Source organism: Channa argus, chromosome 23 (assembly GCF_033026475.1).
Source record: "Channa argus isolate prfri chromosome 23, Channa argus male v1.0, whole genome shotgun sequence".
In the NCBI taxonomy this organism is placed as follows: domain Eukaryota; kingdom Metazoa; phylum Chordata; class Actinopteri; order Anabantiformes; family Channidae; genus Channa; species Channa argus.
The window spans coordinates 3,400,292-3,425,621 of NC_090219.1; the positions used below are offsets into that span (position 1 = coordinate 3,400,292).

A 25,330-nucleotide genomic window follows, 5' to 3' on the forward strand; every position below is an offset into this window, starting at 1 on the left:
CAGATAAAAAAGAATCTAACAAATTATCTTTAGACTAAGTGATTATGAAAATAGTAATTAACAGCCCTGACACTGATTATTCTGTTCTGCAATAATGATAAAATGATGAATAATAAAACATTTTGTTGAATTGAGTTTAACATAAGAAAGCAAAGAGCAAATAACACATTTCCAGTGATAATAACGGGGGATTAAAGTTGAGATAATTCTTTCTTAATGATTCAGTAATTATAAATCTGAATCTTGGCAGTGTGGGTGCCCTCTGAGACTCAAAATAAGGGACAGCAGGATGTTGAATAAACTCCCCCTCTGACTCTCAGTGACTCACAACCAACATGGCATCGGCAACAAAGGCCCAACAATTGGATTTAAAAGATCTTAACCAAATTGAAACCCAATGAATATCACCATTTTAACTGGCCAGATTGGGCCAGAATGCATGCACACACACCTTATGACAGGCCCGAGGTACAGATGGTCCGAGCGTGAGTCTGAATGAGAGGGGGACCATCCGCGGCTGCTGACGCATTGTGGGGGGACGTCGTCTTCAATACAGCACTTAATGAGAACAGACTGACTCTTTCTCCCTCCCCTCCCTTTCTCCAGCCTCCTTCTATTCTATTCTGCCCCCCCCCCATCCTCCTCCTCCTCCTCTGCTCTCTCTGATTCTCCACTTCTCCTCTCCTCTGCCCATTTCCATCTGTTTGGAGACAAAGGGCCACGAGCCAGCTCGAGCCCCAGGACCCTGCTGGTGAAGTAGGCAAGGATAATACGGCCCATCCCGGGGGCTGCATTTCAACACATGGACCAGGCTTTTTACCTCTGCTGCCCGAGCACCCTTCATATACACTCACTGGGATGTGTACGGTTCACACACTCCCACAAACACACCTCTATGAGTGAGGCAGGAGGAATAAAAGAGGAGAGGGTGGGGGACAGGAGTTGCAATATTGACGAGGGAGTTCTCGCTTTGAACACGAACACTTCCATAATACCCAACGAGGTGGAGAATAAAGGAGAGGGCGAAAAATTGAGGCAGTACAAAAAGCCCCAAATGTTGTTCCTCGTACTGTGAACATATGGCTGTTTGTTGTCATACTTTTTCTCCCTGTCCAATTTACACAGAGCTAGTGAGCTTTCAGAATTAAATGAGTGTGTAGAGTACTGTGTGTGTATGTGTGTGTGCTCATCCTGGCTTTGAGTATACCTGAATGATGATGAGGAGAAGGATGTCCAACCTCTGATAATAGCCGCTGTATAATCCCCTGCCGTCTGCACACACCTCCTGACATATGGTCACTCCTCGGCCTTCACCATTACATAAGCCCACAGTGCAACGACGGTGGGGGGTTATGGTGAAACGTGGTACTTTCTCACACACACACAAGCATGCACCGGCCACGCTGTCAGCCAGGCTGTTCAGTGCCCTCAGCAGTTTGGGCTTCGTTTGTCACTTTTCTCTCCCCTGCCCCTTCTGGGGGTTTGTAAAGAATAAATTGAAGAGGACTGATGCTACGGAAGCTTTTGGGATGAGGAGCACAAATGGCCTTGTAGTGCTTCACGGCGACGTACAGATGGACTCCTCCATTCAATAAGCTTGAGCAGAAGTCTGTCTCCACGCCATGCCAGAATCACAGAGCTTGTTTTGTGTTCTGAAGAGGACAATCTGTTGATGCAACATATTGGTGTTCTTTGCTTTCCGTTTTTATTTTTTTTAAAAGCCTTGATGAAGCAGTCTGAAATATTTGACCAATGATGTACAACAAATGCTCTAATGAAAATCTAGTAATCATCAAACATTGAAATGTTTCAAAGTGATTCTTATGGGGTGCAAACTGCTGACAGTGCCAGTTTCCAATGAAGGTAATGAATGTATGGTGTTTATTTTGGGAATCTGTTCTCTCAACTTAAGTATTTTTTGTGGTTTTGTATTGTGTTGAGCACAAGGTGTGCACAACACATTTCATACTACAAACGTTTGTTTAAATGCTTTAATCTTTTTGCCATCTCAAAATAAGAGCATGCAAACTTTTTACCAGCTATAGTAGTTATGCGACTACATTTAGAGTCAGTAGAAAGTCAGTAGGAGTGAATGTGCCACAAGAAGTTTTTTGGTTTTTTGTGAATCTATTTTACAATATACATCCCGTGCATAGATGTGGTGATAATAGAGTTTCTATTGAGCTTTGAGTTCAGTCAGAGGCTAAGCTGAGCTGAAGGAAACTTAAAGTAAATTCAATTAACTAAATGAGACAATCTTTGCTGTCAAACTTGTTAGCAAACAGTTGCTTATTCACGCCACCACCTCTCCAACTTGGAACTTGCAATTCCATGGCAGCCTGACGAATGTCCAACATTCCCCCTCCTTTCAGATTTTTTTCTTAGTCTCCACCATCTCCTGAGAGAAATAGGTGGCTGTGCAGCTGCTAAATGTTGGGGGTTTTGGAAACTTTTAGCTGAAAGGTACTGCCTGCTGTGGTCAAAAGGCCAACACCATGAAAGCAGTGAGAATGAGCCTAAAAATTAAAGTTGTGAGCAGGATAGTTTCATAAAACTGCAACCAAGGTTGCATATTTCATCTCTTAGCTCATATGAGATATAAAAATGAGACAATGAACATGAGCTAAATGGCAGCTGTCCAATAATATAAATATAGTTTGCCAGCAATAGCTACCACATGTGGCTGATTTTTCCAGATCAACTCAGTTAGCGAGGGTGCTTTTTATTTTTCATGAATACAACTTTCATTTTGTAAGAGGAGGAATTATTTTTTTTCTTAATTCCAAAGTCACACAATCTCACTTGCATGTTAAAATCAAATATGACTTGTAAAAGCAGCCTTGCAAACTTTTTTAAGCCATGTGGGTGCAACTGAAGGTATAAGACAAGAAAGTGGGGCCAGATGACTGACAAACTGACAGATGACCAATAGAAAAATGAGATGCTGGACGCCCTAGAGCTGAAAAGAACATTTCATAATAACTGCGGTCACCACAATTTAAAAAAAAAAGAAATTTGAGTTTGTCGAACCCTCCCTGCAGCTGCTAACTGAAGAAAGATAGTTAGATAAATAGATGGTTACATGGATTTGTATTGTTTCTAATGATACATATCTGACATAATGCATTCTATTGCTCAATTGGATCAGCTTAACTGTGGCATTTCTAGGGTGAAGGGTTCGATTCCCACTGGGGCCACCCATGCTTGTGCCAAAAAAGGTTCACTCATGATAATCTAATGTGGCTTGGATAAAAGCATTTACACATCCTCCGCATGTCCTGCTCTGTAACTCAACTACATGCTTTTTATAGCACAATCAATGGGGATAGGCGTATATATATGACAAATAAATATAAATTTTTGGACCTTTTTTGCTCAAACCATTTGGCAATATTACATCTCAGCCCTCGTTCGCTCATAAATTTCCATCTCTCCCATCCCTCCTCTTTCTCTGGGTTTCCCACGGGAGGTGCCAGACGGCCAGTAATTTGGTTGTCTTGGCTCGTCTGGAGTAACACCTGCCCCCTCTCTGGGGAGGGAGAGAGCCTTTCAGCCAGGAGCACACATGTAGGCTACCACTGCCTTTAGCTGCTGACCACAGTGTGTGTGTGTGTGTGTGTGTGTGTGTGTGTGCACGCACGTGCACAAGTATGCATGGGTTTTGTGTTCTAGTTGGTTTTATGTATTTGCACTGGTTTGCCCTTTTTTAATCCCACATTGTGTGTGTGTGTGTTCGTACAGTAGGCTAAATGTAAGTAGATGTGTCCGTGTGCGAACAGTAGAATTTTATTTGTATGCTTAATTTGGTTTGCACCTATTTCAGCTTACACAATGTGCACTGTGTTTGTGTTCAGAAAGTTAGGCTATCTTTAAGTCTTTTGTCGTTGTGCTAATTTGTTGATTGGAACGCGCACTTGTATCAGTGCCACCCGAATTCGTGTGCGTGCTCGTCTACGTGAGCGTGATCCTGACGTCATCTTGTAACAATTTATCCTCCTTATTAGATGAAAATTAGCAGTTGCCAGTAACTGGTTTATTTTTTCTACATTGCAAAGTCTAAATCTAAAGTAATTAATTTAAAAATATTTCAAAACAGGAAAGAGAATATTTTTTTCAAGTATTTCCGTTTTAATTAAAAATAACACCGGAAAATATGAAAAGTTTGTCCATTAGAAACCAGCTGTCACACAATACCTCTACTACAAAAGATCTGCATAAAGCAACAAGTAGCCTACACAACCCTGAAGAGACAAAAAATCTTTGGATAGAGGATAGGTTTTTTCCTTCACTATAAAATTACTTGTTGAATTTTGTAATACAAAGCAGAGACATATAAATAAACAAATGCATTTAAATTATAACATCAAAACATTGAAGATAATAAATTCAGACTATTTTTTGAAATTATTTTTGGTCACAGCAAAACAAAAAGAGGTTTAATCGTATGATAACCCCTCGGTGGTATAAACTGTTTGACGTAATTTATTCTGTCAGATAAACAAATTTTTAAAGTGTAATTTTTTTTTTTTAGCAGCCCAATTCTTATTCTTCCATCTCACAACTTAACACAACAATTTAGGGAAATAAACATTAAGTGGGGCCATTGAACCCCATCTTGAAGTGCTTATCGTTGCTATTGATAGACAATAGACGTGACATCAAAAACAAAACAAATAATGACGTAGATCAAACATACATCGAACAAATAAATAATGATAAAAGAAAGTGCCATTTTTAAGAGTAGAACACAATCACTTTCCAAGTTCAATTTCACAGCCTAAAATATAGAAGCAACAAACAATATACATTTATACAAAAAGACGCCAGCCTATGATATCAACAAAAATAAATTAGCCTTAAATATTAACACAATTGAATAAATAATGATTAAGGTCACAATTTTATGTCATAAGTGGCACTTACGCATTGAATCTTTTTTTCCTTCCTTAACGGAAAACATCATCTAAACTAAATCTAAAGCAGCTATCTCGTTTACATCCGTTTATTTCGAGCTCACAAATGCCCCACTTGCTTTTCTTAGACTTCAAATTGATATGGTGAAGGGGGAGTGGCTTGTTTGTGTGTGTGTGTGTGTGTGTGAGGGGCGCGGGAGGTTGTTTTAAGATGAAATATATTTGTAACATTAGGTAAACTTAGAGGTTAATTAAATGTGGAAAATGAAACCAGATTCTGGAAATATTAATGTTGCTTGATGACAACCAACCCTCCAAAAAAACAAAAAAAAAAACCCCAAAACGTTTCACCCTCCACTACATCAGTGGGATGGAGACATGAATGCCATAGGGCTTTTCCAGCCTATTCTCCCCCCACTCTATAACGGAAAAAATAATCATCACTTTCATTATTGCATCTAACAGCTCGAACAACTCGGCGCTTGGTGCGTTTGTTCAGTGAAGCGGTCTGGACTCAAACTTGAGGCTTTCACTTGGGAGCAGCTTTTTACAACTTTGTTCCGCTGCCATGGTCATATTCAACACTGGACTCACACTAAGGGTCAACACAGTCAGCGACCAGGTATGGCAAACTGCCAGTATCCGGGAGGCAAGACGGTTTCATTTAATAGAAAAAAATATAGATTGAATAGCTTCTTGTTTTCATCTGTTTCAAGTTTGAGACTTTGTTTTAATTAAAATTCAATGAGTAAGATGGGAACATGCGTTAGACTCATCTATCCGTTCGTACACCGTGCCAAACGATTTTTATATCCGCCAGTTAACAAGTTCCTCCATATGTAGGCTACAGCTTTAGCAAACAAATCTGGGCTAAATATATTTTATTCCAATTAATTCTTTCGGGTTTTTCTTTTATTTTAATTTTGCCACTCTGTTGAAAGTTGTGGAGCTGAGGTTGTCATGAGTATAAACCCCAATTTATTTGTAGTTTTCAGTTTGGAAATGGACGAATTGAACTGTAGTGAGTGCAGAAAATATATCAGCTACAGGAACACTGGACATCTCCCTTCTCAGTGCCAACCTTGCCATACCCAAATGACGCCCAGCGTGCGCTTGAGTCCAGTCTACCAATACAACCAGTTCTGTCCCGTGTGGGGGGGGAGGACAGGGGTCTCTCTTAGACATCCAACACGTGGTTGAGATAAGAGATGTAGCATATAGCCAGTCTGAGGATCTCGATCTTGGAGAGTTTCTTGTCCGGGGGCAAGGTGGGGAGTAATTTCCTCAGCTCTGCGAAGGCCACGTTGAATGCCTCCACCCGGATCCGCTCTCTGGTTGCGTGAGCTGAGCGGTACTTGGCCGTGGCCCTCCGCCTCCTCCTCTTCTCCTCCCTGCTCAAGGGCTGCTCGGCTTTACATTTGGCTCTGTCCTCGCCCTCCGCCGGCTCGTCCGAAGTGCAGCCGGCCGACTTAAGGCCGTTGAGCATCGTCTCCGGGTCGGACTGAGTCCAGGAGAGGTCCGCCTCAGCCTGGTCCGGACTCAGCATCATTTTTAATCTCACTGTGTTGACTGTCTCTCCTCCTTATAAACCTGCAGTGCAGACAAAACCAAACACCAAATCACCAATTTATCTCTTTTAAAATCATGCTGTCCAATGCAGCTCAAGTGCGCAAGTGCAGAACACAAGAATCCAGCATTTTAACAGAGAGCTTGAATCGAGCCAGTCTTCACAATAAGTTTTCTGATAATGGAAATTAAAAAGGAAATAAAGAAAATGCATGCAAAACAGTCAAAGAAATTGAATTCTTTTTAATGTTTTCTGAAGCCAATGTGAATAATCCCACAGCGAGCACTTGCTTGGGGGCCAGGACCCCCCAGAAATCTAAAGGCAGTCTACAGTACATTCATTGCATAATGACATTAAAGTCCATAAATAATAAACGCCTCAAAATTCAAGAAATGATTAATTGATGAAAACCTAAAGGCCTAAAAAAGAACCTAAGCATTAGACTGAAGAAAACAACAACCCACTTTGAAGCGTCACATTTCGGTTTTCTTTCAAACGATTTTTTTTAATTTTTTCTAGAAAAAAATAGAAGTTGTGACCATTTGAAGTAGAAATTCCCTTTTTTGTGAATTAACATAATCAGAATCGGCCACCTGTCACAGTGTGATGAACACATCTGCTTGGCTAAGGCCACAGTGACTTGACAGCATGGAGACAGCAGAAGACGGCAAAAATAATGTTGACATCTGCTGGACATGCAGTCACTGGAGCTATAGTTTATTTGTGTAAACAAGGGATGGAAAATATATTGACGTCACATAAAAATACAAAAATACACGAGAAAACATCTATGAAAACAAACTGACTGACTTATTTGTACATCAAGATTTTCTTTTCAGCAATTGAGACTCACCTTGAGAAACAGTTGGAGGATTTTTTTCCTTTAAACGAACTTAAAAACGCTCTGGAGCGGACCCTCAACTCATATTCCACCGCCTATACAACCATCAGATGTTTAACACAGACTTGTTATAACCTTATGAATATATAAATAAATATATATATATATATATATACATATATAAATGTATATATGTATATATTTTGTTTTCTTTTTTTTAAGTAACAAGTTCTTTTATTTTTTCAGACGGAAACTTGGCGCAAGGGAATCACACGGGGTCAAACGTCAAGCAGGGAAATGTTTCTGCAGATCAAAACAACTCCAAGTCTTAAATGATTAGTAATCGGCGGATTAAAAAATAAAAACAATAATAATGATGATGTGAGTAGGGATCAGTCAGCCTCCCGTGTGATCCCAGCGATGGAGAGACAATAGACGAAGATGGGAAGATAGTGGTAAAAGTGCAGCCAGGGATACTCGTCCATCCGCCTGTGGAAGATGGGGATAAAGGGGGCAAGATAAGCGAGGCTCTCCCGTGTCAGGAATCAGCGGATCGGAAGGCAGTTCACAAATAATCCCCTCCTTTTTTCCTGCAGTCTTTCTTCCAACGAGTGTCATATGCGAGATAAGATCCAAACGATCCGGACTAATAAAGGCTCACTTCAGGGACGGAGGGGATGGAATATATTTGAGGAATGGTATTGTCTAACGCCGCCCCCTCCCTTACTCACCACCTCCCTCTCTCTCGCACACACACACACACACACATACACACACACACTCCTCCTCCCTCTCTCCTCACGCCCCTCAGCCCTCAAGCGCTGTCCCTCCCGTGGGAGCAGTGGGCAAAGGGAAAACAGAGATTTGTGTGTGTGTGTGTGTGTGTGTGTGTGTGTGTGTGTGTGCATGATAAAGGATGGAGAAAAATAAATAAATACGTGTGCCCGTGACTGGGGCGAGTTTGTGCACGTGCACGTACAATTTGGTGAATTGTAATGATTAAAAAAATAGATGCGTTATTAAAGTGCAGGTAGGGGAAGAGAGGAGATTTTCAAGTTAAAAGCGACATAAAAGGCGACGCTCAAAATCGAGGAAAGGCCAACAACTAACAACAGATTTCTTTTTTCATTAATATTGTAGCTGTGGTTTGTATATTTTTCATGACTTGTAATTTCTACTTTTGGTATGTCTTTTATTATATTAAGTAACACCTGGATGTAAGGATGCATTGTGCTTATGGGGCACATGCCCACAGCCCCAAGAGGTCAGGGGGTTCCTGACTGAGACGCTCCATGAAGTGAGTGGTATTTCTCGTTTGAACGTCAGTTAAAAGTAAGAAAATGACCAGAGAGAGAGAAAAATGCACACAAAGAGATAAATGATCCCAAGAAAGCAGAAAATGAACAAAAGACACAAAAATCTGTCCATACTTCGATGCAGCGATTTAACATGAGATAAGAAGAATTTAATTAATTTAGGAAATTAAATGAATCTGTAAAAAATAAGAAAAGATAAATTAAGATAAGTTAAGACAAATTAACTTAAAATTAATTATAAGGGAATACTTCCCCCTGTGTAAATTAGTGAGACAGACAAATGAAAAATACTGATGTAGCATTTGTCGCCTTACAGAATAAAATACAAATGACTAAGTCTGCAGCTCTCTATTAAGCAAAGTTCAAGTAGTATAATACTTTTCCCCCATTTTCATATCTGATTTATTGTTTTTCCATTACTTCTTGAAATGTACATGAGATATGATACTTTACTTGGAAGGCTGAAAACAGAGAAGAGAGGAGTGGGGAAATCTCCAACTTATGTGTCTGATAGAAGTGATTTAGAAGTAATTTGTCCAGGATTTAAAACATAGGACATTTTCATTTGGGTCATTTAGATGTCAGTTTAGTTTAATTTGTATTGCATATATTAACAAATAATTATTGCACTGTCACCTGCCTCTAAGTGTGGACTCAAAATGCAAAGATACTTTTTTAGGATCTTGAAAAAGCAAATAGGACCTGTCTCACCCTGCACAATAGTAGTTTGTAGTAGTAGTTTGATGGAAATTTGAAATTTTCTCTCCTCTCTACTCTTCTCTTCCCTTCTCATCTCTTCTCACCTCGCAGCCCTGTGCCCAGTGGCACCACCAGTGTCAGGTCAGCAGGGCATGGTTCCAGAGAAGGGGCAGTGGCCAGTAAGTGTGGGGACTAGCTGCGCCTAACGAGGTGATTAAAACGATAAGGGGAAGCATGGATGACTTGCTGTGGCCCGCAGCCACAGCCCCGCTTATTGCCCCCCGTGCACACACAAACACACAAATACACACACACTATGAGAGAGAAAGTAGTACCACCACAGTGCCAGAAGGACTGCATCAGTGAAAAGTCAACATGTGTGTGGACAAGACACAGAAAAGAAATGTATGTATGTATGTATGCGTGTGTGTTTGTGTGTGTGTGTTTGTTGTCACATGTGTGTGAGATGATGGACAGCTAGCCCTGGGCTCCGGCCGGGTCTGTAGAGAGTGTGTGACAGAGAGAGACTCACAGCAGGGTATATCAGAGACATGTCAGAACCGGGAGACAGAGGCCTCCTGACAGCTGGAGCCCACGGACACACACACACACACACACAACCCACCACCCTAATTGCTCCACAGACGGAGTAGTGGAGATGGCCTATGCTTGGTGGTCTGCTTCGCCCTGGACCCCTCCTCACTTTGTAAGGCCCTTGGCCAAACACATGAAGGACCCCTCCAAGGCTGTTTTGTTTGTGCCTGCTGCAATTACATCCCACAGCTGATGTACTGACTCTGGAGACAGGAAGGCAAACTGCAGGGTGGTGTAGTCACCAGAGGATGGTCATTTCAGACGGAAGGATGACGTTTGGTTTAGTCATGGCCGTGCTGGTAAAAGTCTTTAATGGACTGTCTGCGATGATTTGTTTATGCACTTCATGTCATACTTTCTGTTCAAGAAAACAGCTTGCACGAGTTTTGTTGTGACACACAGCAGTTATTACTCCTTAGTTTTGTGTCATAGCATTTAAGCGGTCCATCCTGCATATAAATACACATTTCTAGAAAGTGACAGCCAGAATGCGGTACAGTGCCTGTTCCAAAACATGAAAACAATAACACAAAGCACATTTTATCCTTTATTTGAATCTAGTAACAAGTTGGTGCAACCTAAACATAAAGGAGAGAAGACACTGCCCGACACAATGAAACTAACCGACTAATAAATAAATAAAGAAATAATAAATAACAAATAAATTAACAATTGTTCTGTCTACCACCTTCCACTTGCCCAGGTGTGTATAGGAGGCCATAGACAGAGATCAAGCATGGAAATAATTCACAAAACATTGACAGATGTGTTCCTGCTGACCTCATAATTGAGCTATGGGCACACATGCACACAGACAAGTGCACCCAATCCTCCTACATCTAAACACGGTGGGACCCATGCCTCCTATAGAAAAACAAGAGATAAACAAGACCGAAAGGAAGTAACAGGATGAGCCAAAGTGTCTAGTGAGTTCTGGGTTCAGTTTGAGGGTGAACTGAACACACTAACTATAAGTTTGCAGATACCAGCTAATGCAGAGCTGGTCCTGTACATTGGCTTTCAGGGGTCAATAATCCAAACAAGCCATCAGATTTGTGCAGGAGGCAAACATTTGTCTCACTTTTTGTCTGAACACACCTTTATTGTATGTAGATGGGTGTCACTTTGTGCAGGATTCATTAGCAGCACAGAAAATTGATTCAGTGGATATGGACATTTTAAAAATCTATATTTTTCAACAAAAATTATTTCAAGGCAAAAATCATCCAGTGTAAAGGATTAAAAACTGAATTGTCTGTCATGCCATTAACATGGCTCACAAATATATAAAACCACACTAAATTTATCATTTATTATGCATCAAAAGAATATATAAATCCTCAAAGTTATATGAAAACCAAACTACCAGAGAGCCATTGAACTGAATAGATCCAGCTTCTTACAGCACCAAAAATAAAAAGGCTTCATCTAGTCACTTCAGAGTGATATATTCCTTTAAAATGACCACCTTTGGAGCATGAGTTTAGCTTGGTTGAAACGTCCTCTTACTGCGGTTCACATAATCATTCAGACCTGGGAGACACACAGGAAGGAAGCAGATCACTGATTTATGGTTATGATTATTCTTTGCAGGGCTTATATCAGCGATGCAGCTGAGGCCTAATATTGCAGTTTCACAGGAAATAAGATGCAAATTTGAAACCCAATTTTTTTTGGGAGAAGGGATCAAATTATATTCCAGGCTAAAGCAAGAAATTGTTCAGATCTAAAAGGCCTTCAAACTACATTTGTTTTGGTAGATTTTTTTTTAAAGTTGGTGGATCTTATTTGGAAGAAGCTGTCACCAAGAAGTTGGGAAGTGATGTCACTCAGATGAGACGGCAAGAATGGAGTTATTTCGCCAATCAGTCAGAGCTCAGTAAACCCTGCAGCTGTCTGAGCTGCTTGTTTCAACAAAAATACACCTTGAACTTGTGTAACATACGTCCTCCTGTAAACTATCACACACTCATACACACACACACACAGACATACATACAGGGAGTTTTGAACGTTCCCTGGGTGCAGTAGGACGGAGCTGTGAAATGGGAAGGATTAGTCACTTTGTCAGGAGATGTATGAGGCTTCTCTCAGGTGGACATCGAGCCACAGGGGGCATCTGGGAGAGAGAAGGGGGGAGGGGGGGGGGGGGGGGGGGACCAGCGGACAGATAGAGAAGATGGAGACGAGCAGACATGGAGGAGACAAATGAAAGTGTACAGAAATGAAGACGAAGTGGGAGAAAATGCAGTTTGTGAGACACAAAAAGGAGACGGTCGAAGTTGTGGTGACTGATCATTTAGCCCCAGAAACTCCAAATCTAACAGCAACTTTTCACATTTGCATCACTTACATCACTCATACACACACTCAGGCACAGGGAAGCACTCTGGCAGTGTGTGAACGCCAACTTGTCCATGTGTTGTGTTCTGTCGCTTCTTCCAGGCCAGTGAAATAGGCAGTGGCCTGGACACTGGCCTTGTGTGTGTGTGCGTGTGTGAGTGTGTATCTGTGCGTGTGTGTGGGGGGGGTGTTCAGGCCTGAACAGGAGGTGTGGGATCCAGAAAGCTGGGGGTCCCATGTGAGAATGTGGCCATCGTCAGCGCTGCCGTGGCAGGCCTCAGCACCATCTGTGCTCCCAGCAGGATGCCCAGCGTGTTCTCTGCCACCCAGACACATATGGACACACAAAGGTGCTCACTTTCTCTCTGCCTCTCTCTCAGTGACGTGCAGTCGCACTCACACACTGGAGGCAGTAAGAAACACACTTGGGACAGAACAGTAAGATGGGAGCAAGGATGATGAGTTTGTTGATTGTGCAGTGAACAGGATGATAGTGTCTTGTTTATGATGCTGACACAAGTGTGATGGCTTCAGCGAGCAAGAGGAGGCAATATTAGTCAGCACACAATTCAGCTGTGCTCTGACATTCACACAAAACCACTACTTGTTTTCTCTCATTACTGTAAAAACACCATCCTACTGTATATTTGTTGGGTAAAAAATAAGGATAACCAACAGTTCATGCAAATAAATGCAAATTAAAGCTACATTTTAAGATGTAATAACAAACTAAGCCTGTACTTTTTTATTTGTGAGGACCAGAAACCATTGTTAGTGTCTCTGGTTGCCAGGCCACTGGTCACAAGATGTCAGTGAAATGATTATTCGACCTATTTAAGTCCTTGTCATGTCTTACAATGTGTTAATCACAGAGTTTTAAATACTAGTGGACAGATTTTGTTACTCTGAACAAAGCCAGACAACACTGATGAAGATTTATCACTCACTCTAATCACTTGCTCTTTGTTGCACTTGTTCAAACAGAGAGAGAAGCACATTTTCAAAGGATTTCTAGAACATACAGTCTATGTGCATTTGTTCCCAAACTATACAGATATTAGCACCAGACTTGTGTTTGCCTTGACGTTTATTCTGGGTTTCGTATGTTGTCCTGCTACTACTAAAAGTGATCTGTCTGCCTGGTCTCACACTAATGTTGCTTGACAATGCAATAAATTTGTTGGCTTAACTTAATTTAATAGGTTTGCGTTCTTTAAATCTTTTAAATTATCTAAAAAAAACAACAACTATTAGTTTACAGAAGTAGTTATTTTAAGTTTGACAGCCCACACATACTGCAGAAGCCACTGTTCCTTTGAAATGCTGTTCACACTGTGGACCTACAGACACTAGTCACAACATAAACAACTGATTCTGTATGTTCTGTGCTGGTTTAAGCTTTTTACATTCATGTTCATGCCAAAACTAAACTATATGAACACTGTATGTGCGGTTATTGTCTAAGCAGCTACGTCTAATTTACAAATGAGGGATTGTTCCTGTGGCTTTTGGAGTGTTTAATAAGTGTTTAACAAGGAATTAATGTACTGTAAACTGTGCTCTCAGCTCCCCTGCTGAAAGCTACTGATTTGATTTATTGGAGCCTGCTCACTTTAAAGATTCAAAGATTTGTTTGTTTGTCACACATCCACCTCGAACTACCTGGCCCTGAAGCTGAGTAAACTCACAACTTTTACAGCTTCTATATTTTTTTCTCGTCTCTTTTCATCCTGCTGGAATATTTCTTTAAGAGCCATCTTTCATCATCTGCTCATCTGAAGAAGCTCAGTCCCTGCCTCTCTCATTTATGCTCTCTTCACCTTATCCTGTTGAGCACAGACCTACATTTTCTGTCCACACAGCCTCACATGTCTCTTCCTACTGGCTGCTGACCCTCCCGTCTTGGTCCTTAGCCCCCTCTGAAGCTGCACCTGCCTCATTTACTTTGTTTGTAAGTTATCTTCAGCTGCTTCACACCTTCATCTTCCTCATACCTAGGCCCCTGCCCCAATGTCTCCCTCTCCCTCTGGCCCCTCAGCCTCAACCAAGTGGCCCCAGTCCTCCATTCAGGGTCTCCAGCTGGCTGATGAGTTCATTAGGCCCAGAGCTCTGCCAAGGAACAAGGCTCTGTTCGGGCCAAACCGGGAGGGCATCAGCGGGCCCCTGGTGGCCATTGGGCACAGATCGTGGTCATTGGAGGTGGGACAGAAAAGTCCCAAAATGTCCCACATGTCGATTTCCAGGCTCCGTGTCCATTCTTGGAGCAGCGGACTGTTATTTTGTACATTAGCAATCTGGTTTGGGGCTTGTTTCTCCCTCAAACTTCAGCGGAAAGAGCACAAGGCATTGTGGTTTGAAGGGGTTCACATAAACAATGAGGGAAACAGATTTCTAATAATCCCCACAGGTCGCAGTGACATCTGGCCCCACACTTGAGCATTGGCTCAATTAATTCAGAAAATACAAAACAAAAAGCGCCAGGGGCAAAGATCTGGGGGACTTAACAGTCCGCTTTGTATGTGTGTCTATCTGTGTGTGTGTGTGTATTGATTGTGGCATTTGATCAAGTCAACTGCAGTGTGTGTGTGTGTGTGTGTGTGTTTGCACATGTGTGTATATTGTTAAATTAGCCGAGGTATACAGCTGCTTCACTGACAAAGATTTAATCTTTTCATTTCTAGCAAAAATAAGAACCAAAAAGCAAGTTAGTATGAAGGTTTAAACTTGCTCCTTGATCATCTCTCTCTCGAAGACTTCTGCAGTACTTCCCATTCCTACCATGCTCACCTTTTCGCTCGTCCATTCTCTGCTTCCTTCCTCTAGGTGGCGGGTCAGCTGGGGTCGGGGCCTCCACGGCTGAGCTCAGGTGTAGCCGCAGCTGGGCAGGAGGGGGGAGGCTAGGGGAGAGATAGAGACAACAAGAATTCGATCCCACAGGGGAACCAAAAGAGAGTCCATCACAATAAACAGGAAACAAACACACAAGTATTCATGCAAGTTAAAAAAAAGACAACAGCTTTGTCCCTCACCCCTCTTTTCTACACCTCCCCCATCTTCTCTCTTCCCTTCTTTTTCTCTCTCACTCTTTCTCTCCTGGGAGAGGCCTGGCCGGGCTTGGCCTGGACGCCATCTGCTGCATAATGTAACGGGATGGAACTCCAAATCCTTCATTTCCACTCACTGCCTGTCGTCTGTGTGTGTGTGTTCTCTTGTACAATTGCATATGCACACATACACTGAAAGGGTGTGAATGTTTGAGCGTGTGTGAGATCTCATTTTACGGATGTTGTGACATTAATTCATCCAGCGATGATGTTGAGTGATGGGTTTGATTAAATAAAAGGTGATGCCAACTGTGTGTGTGTGTGTGTGTCTGTGTGTGCACGTGCGTGCGTGCGTGCATGCGTGCTCGTGTGTGTGTCTGTGTGTGTGTGAGATGTTTTTAAAAAGGATGATTCCACTGTTTTTAATATGCAAGTTTCACAGGATCCACAGAGGAAAAAGAGATTCTCCTTAGAGGCAACAGCGTACTGTAGCTCCAAATGTATTTCAGACGTAACAAAGCATCAGAGTGAAAAGACATTTAAACATTAACTCCTGGGAAATCTTAAAAAAACAACGTGCTAAATGTGGCCCTTTGCCAGAGATGTCACAAATTTGCTTTTTGTTTACAAGTTAACAAACAAAAGTTCACACACGCAGAGTCGTGTTTAAGAGCCCCACCCCTTTCTGCTGCGCTGGTAACCCGGAGGTGCAAAGAGTTGTCCCTCCAGGTCCCTGTGGGGCCACTGTGAATTGCGGGGCCATCTGTTTTCTGGTAATAGGCTTTCTCTTCATTCATCCTTCCTCTCTCTTTTCCCCCCTTCCTCGATTCTCCATCTAATGTGTTTGAGACTTTGGTTTTGCGATGTTTCCTGTTTGTCTTCCCCTCCTGCAGCCACACACGAAGCTGTAAAAAGACGCAGAAGGACAGAGAGCGCAGCCATGAGAGTCCGTGCCGCTTCTGGACACAAACGCTGGCATGAATGCTGTGAGCTTAAGGGAAACAGAGACATGGTGAAATATCACAGTGTGAACCCTGAACCCTGACCAACTATCTATGGCTGTTGATATAAAGTAAACGTGACACATCCCTCTTCACATACCCCCCACCCCCAGCTGCTAGGCAGGGACTTTTCTGTTGCTTTGGCACATACAGTGGCTCTGATAGCTCACCACCCTGCAAGTTCAGAAAACGCAAATAGACAAATAGATAAAGGAAGTTGTACAGAACACATTGGAAAAAGGTACATCAGAAGTTTCCAAGGAAAGCTTTCTGCAATTTTGTGTCTTCATCTGTCCACACACTTCTTCCACAGGAGATAAAACAGATTTAACCATTGTTAAGCTAAAAAAAGCAAACCTCAATCCCATCATCATCCTCTGCTGGAGCTGTCACCTCATGGGCGAGTCTCTGACGACTGCCTGATTGTTTAAGTTTTGGTTTGGAGAAAGATTTGGTAGATAGTGCCGGATCGATCAGAATAGTTGCCATGGATACAGTGTGATGTGATGGAGAGAGGCTGAAGTGAGACAGAAAAGAGGAGGAGCGGAAAGTGTATTTAAGTTCACATTCACATCACATGAATGCACACACAGCCATACGTTAACACACAACAGAGAACGTCTCTTGAGTGTGAGTGGAGTGCTGTCCAAGGTCCTGCCTTAAAGTGCACCACTTCTTTGCTTTCTAAAGTTTCCCTGCACAGTGCATGAAGCAGCATTAAGGACGAAAACATGTTTGCAGCTGTGCGCCTGCTCCTGGATGGGTGTAACGACGCACAACACACAGTTATGTTTCATTAGAGGCCATGCATGACAACATCAATATGTCATCTGATATTGTTCATTATCCTGGCTGTTGCATTATCTGATTTATCTGCCTTCCTATAGCAGGTTTCAATACAGCAGAGTGTTATATCATGATTATGAGCAGTCTGGTCGCCTGGATGCTGTCTGCATCTCATTCAGGCAGAATGAAGTGGATCAATATACCAGAGGGGGCTGAATTGGGGGGCTTTGCATGTGTGAAAGACTGTGTGTGTGTGTGTGTGTGTGTGTGTAGACAGACAGCCTTGGGAGATCAGAGTGCACAACTGCTTGCAGCTTCAAACAGAAACAGTGCCTGTCTTTTGGGCTCACACACAAACACACACACACACACACGCACACACAGCTGCATGCAGAGGCACGAAGTGGACGGTATTGTCTGTACCAACATTTATGTGTAGAAACAATATAATCACACACTGTGTCAGCCTGTGACGGCTTCTTTCTTCCAGCTTGCGTTGGATAGAAACTTCATGAAGCCATATCTCTTCAGTGACGCAGCAGGCAGGCAGGCATGCAGGAGTCGGGGCTCTCGCTTGCTCTCATTTAAGTGCAGATTTACAAGCTGTTTGTGACAGGAGCTTAGGTGCCTTTTCAGGATGCGTTCTGCCTAGTTGGGAGGAAGCTGCCATGTGACTACATCTGTTGTGTCATCCAAAGTGCAGCAAACAAGCTGTCAGGCGTTCTGTGTTATGAAATTGAAAAATCTGAGCCCTCTAATAGCTTGTGTGCTTTGTTGGTTTGTTCTCTAAAAGATTCATTCTTGCTGGAAGGATTTCTTTTATATTACCTTTATGCGCACACACACACACACGCACGCACACACCCATTGCTGTTACTCCACAATTGCACTAATTTAATGCCCCATTCCTCTCTATTAATCTCGAATTCTGACCACATTTTTATTCTGGCTTTAAATGAAGGGGCTGCCACATGCTTCACTCCGAACAAAAGGGAGCTTAGATTTATTCTTCATTTGGGCCAGTATGGGTGGGTGATGGTGGAGGGTGCGGGAGAGTTGGTTATGGAGAGGGGGGTAGTGGTTCATGCATGGGCATAACCTGGCCCCTAAAGGAAGGTCCCGCTGCCAGCTGCCAGCCATAATTAAGCAGCCCTGCCGTGTCTATCACTGATTATGTTTGACCTGGCTAATAAGGTGAGTTCTGTGGCCTCCATCACAGCCCCATTGTCGTCTTTTAGAGAAAGTAATTAGTGAATGTGTTGCTGATAACAAAAATGTATATGTTGCTCAGGCAATGATTATATAAATATTACAGCATGAAATGTGACGAATAATAAGGGGGTTATCATCATCTCAGAAACTTTTCTGATTGTAATTATCAAATTGTACTGTCTTTAGATAAATGCTGTGCACACTAGTTGTGTAAATACAACCTAACACCAAACTAACCTAATACCAACCGTGTATACTGCACGAATTCTGCATGGCTAAAAACTCGATACTAGATCAAAACATGGCAACTGTTTATTCCTATAACAACTGCTTAGTGGCACATGTCCCAAAATAAAAACAAAAGTCCCTTTCTTCCAATTTCCATCCAATAAAATGACCTGGATGGTCTTGACACTATGCACTGGTGACCTTCTAACACAATTCTCCACCAACGGGGATAACATTTTTCCAAAACTCCTATAGCCCTTCTAGACTGATGTTAAAAAAAAATCAATTTATTTACCTTTTTAAAGCTGCTCCTTTTAAAATCATTCTCTAGAGGACCAATTGTTTTCAGGCCAGTGTACATCACATGATAAATGCAGAAACTGCACAACTGCAATTTGGCCACTACACCAAATGTGCTTTGTGCTCTTCATCAATACTGGGGTCTTGATAGCTGTGGCTGCATTACTGTGGCTACTAGCAGTATTGTACCTATATGATATGATATGATCTGATCTTCACAAGTGTCACAAACTACGACTGTGTGGTAACAGTGTGGACATTGGGACTAACTATGCAAAACGAACTTCTTTTAGCAGTTAATGATTGAGTCTATCAAAGAAAACTTTGATTAATCGATCATTCATGTGGCCCTAAAATGGACTGGGTGTCACCTGTCCCTCGCCGATTGACAGTGTCGATAGGCTCCGTGACCCTGAACAGGATAATCAGTTACAGATAATGGATTAACCATAAAACTAAAAGATGTAGCCGTATGCTACATCATGATTTTTAGTGGCACGGTGCTGATAAATAATGTACCATTCTGAGTGACAAATTTTAAAGATCAAGAAATCTACTCATCCCCAGTGCAAACAGTGACACTAAGAAATGTTTATTCCGACTTGTGAAAAGATCACTGCCTTCCTAAATGGCGATCCCAGGGAGAGATATCCTTCAGTAAGTGCCTTCGCCTGCATGTACGTCAACACTGCAGCAATCAGTACACATTAATAATAAGTGAATCAAAGTGCTTAATTTAATGGAGGCTATGAAAGATTAATAACTGACATTATCCAAGCTGCTGTGCTGTAAAAGGAACCACCCATGCCTGAGGTAAACCAATCACATTTCTATGAATATGACATTAGACACATTGGTGTGATGTGTTACATCAATGTCAGCCAGAGTCTTGACTACAGCGAGTGTGGAGAGAAAGTCCGCTGAGTGTGACTGGTCTATTTCTGTCTTTTTTTCCTCCTTTCTCACTGGGTCCAGAGGCGAGAGATCAGTTCAGGGTGGAGGAGAGCTGGTGTTTGGCCTGAGGGGCCTGTGGACACAGATTCTGTCATTGTTCCACAGCTGCGAACCCCCTCCTCCCCTCACTCCCCTCACTCCCCTCCTCCCCTCACTCCCCTCCACTCAGTGGCCATCCTCACCTTAAGGGCGTCCCCTGCTACCCCGCCTTCCTAATGAAGAGTGACACGCGTCCAGAGGATCTGATCGAGTCTGAAACCAGGCCCTTGCCTCCTCTGTTTTGTCTCTTATTATTGACTGCGGTGGCTCACACTGAGTCGCGGTGATGAGAACGCCATATACCCAAGAGGCATCGCTCCCAAATCGAAGGGGTGCGGGGGGGGAGGGTCTCAAAGGGCATATGCAATTGTATGGAATCTTGGGAACTTAACTGTCTTTATTCATGAGCTGTGTGATTGATATTAGAGGAAAATGAGACACTCTAATTGTCCTCTTATATGAGGAATTTCTTACAGGCTCACACTCTGGATGCTGTGTGTGTGGTTGTGTGTCTTTAAGTGTGTGTGCACTACTGGGTGAGATATCAAACTGACAACTCCTAAAGGGCATTTGTTCAGCAGTCTCCCGACATATCACTTGAAATAATTCATGTTGTCCTTTCTGACAGTTTCTTGCCTTGGTGGCATCCAGTGGATCCAGACACAAAATTATCAGGAAGAAATGGATACACAACCCCTTAAATCACAACAAGGGCATGAACCATCTCTGGCTTCCTTAAAGCATGTACTGTATGAATCCTTACAAGTATTACAAAGTCTCAAATGCCATATTCTATTTGTCTGTGCCATAAAGTTTGGTTGTAGTAGCCTAAAAAAACGATTGAAGACACACCAATAAGCCACACTGTTGCACATATTTCTTCGTCACAGCTCGTTGTGCATCTATCTACCTATCCAACAATCTACGTGTACCTACCTACCTATCTGCTCCACATGAGGTTTCCTGCTGAACCATAATTGCAATACAGGAGGGAAAACACCTTGACTGGCTCAGGTAAGCGTGAATTAATGTGTGCACGTGTGTGTTTATGTGGGCCAACGTGCACACACCTACACACACTTTTATGCATGTGTATGTAGGTGTGTGTGTGTGTGTGTGTGTGTGTGTGTGTGTGTGTGTGTGTGTGTGTGTGTGTGTGTGTGTGTGTGCACCCACCAGTGTAATGCGATAAGCTCCAGCAAAGCACATACCTGATGCCATTAAATGCAATTTCCCCTGTGTGTCAGCCGAGCTATTTGTCAGCTGCTAACACTGCACGCTTTATTAAAAACCTCATCCGCTTCAATTAACTGCGCCCGCAAAGCAGTTTAACTCCACTCTAATCCTGTCAAGATGTTTAAACAGGTCTTGCGTACATTAGGTACATAATTTCAAACTGCATCAGTGAGGGGTTTTTTTGTGTTTTTTTTAATCCCCTTTATTCTTTACTTAAAACTAGGACTTGGTTAATGGGTTAATGTGAGTTTGCAGTGTGAGTTTGCAGCTTTTTTCAAGGGCAGCTGAGAGTGAGCATCATCCTGATGCGGGTATACATGTACATTTTCTGCTTTCCTTTTCTTCTTAACCATGACTCTGTCTACTCTATGGCAGATTTTTAAACAGTTTTATTGTGAGCACAAGTCTTAATATTATGAAATATTTCCAGTAAAGAAAGCTAAATTTAATGTTGTAACTGTGAAATCAAGGCGTAATTTTTGGTCATGAGTGAGCAGCTGTGTCTCTCTATGGTTTGTCTCTTTGCTTAGCTGAGTTGCGACTGACACAATGTGCACTCACGTCCAAACTCATTGTGTTTTAGGAAGAAACTCTCTGAAAGCAACAGTCCAACAGTCAACAACCAAGTTTCCTGGCAAGGTTTGTGTGTGTGTGTGTGTGTGTGCATGCGTGTGTGTTTATGTGAATTAAACTGAATTATTCCTATTCCGTTACTATCACAAAATTTGTAATGTAAACTGTAAAAAAGAAACTTTTCTGAGTTGAGTAAGTTGTTATCAGGAGCAAACAAGTTGCTGTTGTCTTAAGGTGGTTTTCTGATCTGCTCCCATGTTCTTTTTGTACATTTCACATTTTACTGTGAAAGCGGCTGCGTTATGCTCCAGGAGCATTGATCCACTCACTCCACATTAAATGAATGGCCTTCGCTTCCCAGTTTGACCATTAGACAAATAGATGGAGGCACCATTGTGTCTACGGTATTTATCTATTCTTTTATTCTATTCACCCCTGCTTCTCACAATTATCAGAAGAAGTTCAAGTCACAGCAAACCGCAAAGTGACTTTAGTGAATGAGGTGACCGGGAGCTGATCAGAAAAAGTCAGTGATGCTGGTGGAAGGTCTGATATGGCAGGATAAATGTAACTGTCATGACAAGCTGTGAAACTAAGCTTTAAATTGTCGTCCCCTAATTACAACTTTTAACCGTATGAATATCCATAATATTATTTAACCCTTAACTCAAGCTCTAATTCTACACTTTTCCACTGCAGAAAAAAAGGGACTGAACAAAATGACCTGTCCTTGCAAACCTGAAAAAAGTAACCTGTCAGAAGGTCTAAAGCTGCTTCCCACAAGGATACTACAGATCCTGTTGTGCTTTCTTCCACTCTGTTTTGCACATGCACATGCACAGACACACGCGCACACACATACACACACACACAAACAGACACGCATGGCAATGCCAGCAGGGAGGTGATGGTTAGCATGGTGCTGTCACCAGGGGATCCTGGGTGGGGTTTGCAGGAAAAGGGAAAGGTGTAAATTGGGTGAGCGCTGGGTGCAAAGACTTGTGAGTGAAGTCTTGGTGCTCTTCCTCTTAAAGCTTTGTCACTCACTCACACCCCAAGAGATACAGGTGGTGGGTAAGGTGAAGAAGCAGTTTGGCTCAGTTTTCTGTTCTGTACTGTGTTTGTATCCAGACTGTGAGTTGCATTGTGTCTGTCAGGACTGCGCTTTCTTTAACCCATTTGCCTTCCCGTGCTCGGTGCACGATGAAAATCTTAGATTTTATTTTGAAGGGTGCACAGAAGAAGGTGCGTGTCTGGGAGAAAATTGAGACCTGTGATAGCGCTGACCACGAGTAAACAGGTTTAACCCATAATTTCATATCTATCAGCTTGACGTTGATGAAATTTGAAAGTGTAATCAGTGAAACGAAAGCTAAAGGCGAGCAGGTGTGACTCGCCTTAGATCATAACGCCGACCAATTGCAATTAGACCCAAAATGACTTGACAGTGGTATCAGGGGGGTTGCTTGCAGATTATGTATTTTTAATCAGTGTTGTTAGCATCTGTGATGGATGCACACTTTACTCACACCAGCCTCTGATGGAATACGTCATGTTTGGTAGCTGTGAATTACACATGTACGTTGTCCATTAACTGCATGAGGACCCACATGTCAATCACTGCCTGATAAAACTGGTGTATGTGGAGCTTCTTTTTCAGGATGTAAGCTTTTACTTCTTGTCCAGTAAGGGACAGACTATAGATTAATCAGTGAACTAATATGAAATAATAATTTGTGTTGGCAAATTGTCTAACTGCAGAGGTCTAAACCATTTTTATTTTCTGACTTACAATTTAATGCAATAATACAGCAGCTTGCTTATATAATCTGCTAATGCTTAGCAGTTATGATGTTTATCACCATTATGTTTTAGCATATGCTAATTAGCATGAAACACAGCTGTTTGTAATGTTATCACTCTGTTAAATGGCCATTATCAGTTGTTATCACGCCGATAATTAGCTTCAAACAATCAAACTGCTCCATCCAGTAGGGCAGTAGGTGCTTATCGTCTTATATGTTAGGTGCCCTCATTTATTCACTTGTGTTCGTTATTGGGACCATGACAAATCTGGCACACTACATGAGCATTCTGATAGTCAGTGTGACCCATGACCTAAGTGATAATAGCCATTTAATAGGGTGACAATATAGGGGGCAAAACACAAAGGGAGGCTGGTGTGAATGTTGTTAAGTTGGTAGTTAGATGCTGGATGAATTTAACATGTAATCTGCCACAGTAACTATCACAGGGCCATGCATATCTATTAGTTCACTACCACAAGAAGCATAATCAGGTAATCTCCAAATTATACAGTATCATTACAATGTCCAATAAGTGCTGGGATCCTCCAGTTCGCATAAAAATGGTGAGACATATACTGGCATTTCCACCCTGAGTGCCAGGCCACTAGGGAGTCGGAAATACTTCACATCATTTACACACTGTCAGCTGGCAGTCTTTTCATCAGAACTAATTGGCATAAGTGCCGTGCACCTATTTGAGCCTTTTCACACTGGCTCCTTTTATGTTTTAAAAATTGATTTTAAGATTTTATTGATTACTTTTAAGTACTTCAATTGTGATTGGGTCCTCGCCCTTTGAAGAAGTCTTATGTCTGTTAGTGGATCCTTTGCTATAAGAGTCCTGAACCTTGGGACGGACTTGACAGTTTCTATGCCATTATCACATTTAAATCTCTTCTTTAAACTCACTTTTACTAACTCCTGGAGGTCCCTCTTCTAAGAAAACCACACAGTACATGCACATTCATAGTAGAGGTGCTGTGTCCTGGATGAGAAACCATGATGTAGTAACACATGGAATGGCAGGAATATAAAGAACATGTATGGACGAGTGCTACATGTAGTGCTACATGTATGTAGCACTCGTTGTTACAACCAAACGCGATAGACACACAGATTAATTGACTAACAACAGTGCCACTGCAGTGGTGGTAACATTTTTAAAAGGTCATTTAGAATTCCAATCCATGGGATGAAACCATTCATGCTAAAACAAACAAAACAAATAGGCTCCTATTTGACTTAAATTAAATGACCAAATTTGGGCTCTTAAGGACAGTAAAAACAAGTTACAACACTCATGTCAACTATTAATTAGATTTAGTACCTGCAAGATGTGAATTAACGCATGTGAATTTCACTGAATGGAGAGCAACCAATCATTATCAGAGCATTGTTATGGAATTACATGCCTCCTACTATCTACTGGCATATTAAGTATGAGTGAACATTGGAAATTGGTGACATCTAGCAGGTGTAGTAAATATGACATGCACCAGGTCTGGATGTGCTGATGTGAAACAAAAAATTGCAGGAAGTTAGTTGGACTGGATGATTGGGTAACAAAACATAGAACTTTACAACTTTGAGACTAGAGACACTATATCATGTCCCATTTGATATCGTTCCTCGGTGTTGTCGGCATATTTTACCCAACTCATTTTGCCCATTACGGCAAAGGGGGTTGGCCCATTTTGGGCCTTGAACCTAACTAAAAGCATTTGAATATAACACTGGCACACATAAAATAGAATGAAAACAACCTACTGAGGCTACTGATATGGTGCTGATAACAACAGATAACAGCCATTTAAATCGCTGTCTCTCCTGGACAGAGTGAACTGAAACAATATACCCACTGCTCCTATAAGACCAT

The 25,330-nt window shown here is 42.0% G+C and overlaps 1 protein-coding gene across 1 annotated transcript; it reads right to left on the bottom strand.

Moving 5' to 3' along the window:
• Positions 1-5,888: 5,888 nt before the first annotated feature.
• Positions 5,889-8,018, bottom strand: LOC137108820 (helix-loop-helix protein 2-like). The gene is made up of 2 exons (XM_067493885.1): positions 7,334-8,018; positions 5,889-6,503 (listed from the first exon to the last, which is right to left on the bottom strand). The coding sequence occupies exon 2, from the start codon at positions 6,460-6,462 to the stop codon at positions 6,091-6,093; it is 372 nt and encodes a 123-aa protein (XP_067349986.1). The 5' UTR covers positions 6,463-6,503; positions 7,334-8,018; the 3' UTR covers positions 5,889-6,090.
• Positions 8,019-25,330: the final 17,312 nt, after the last annotated feature.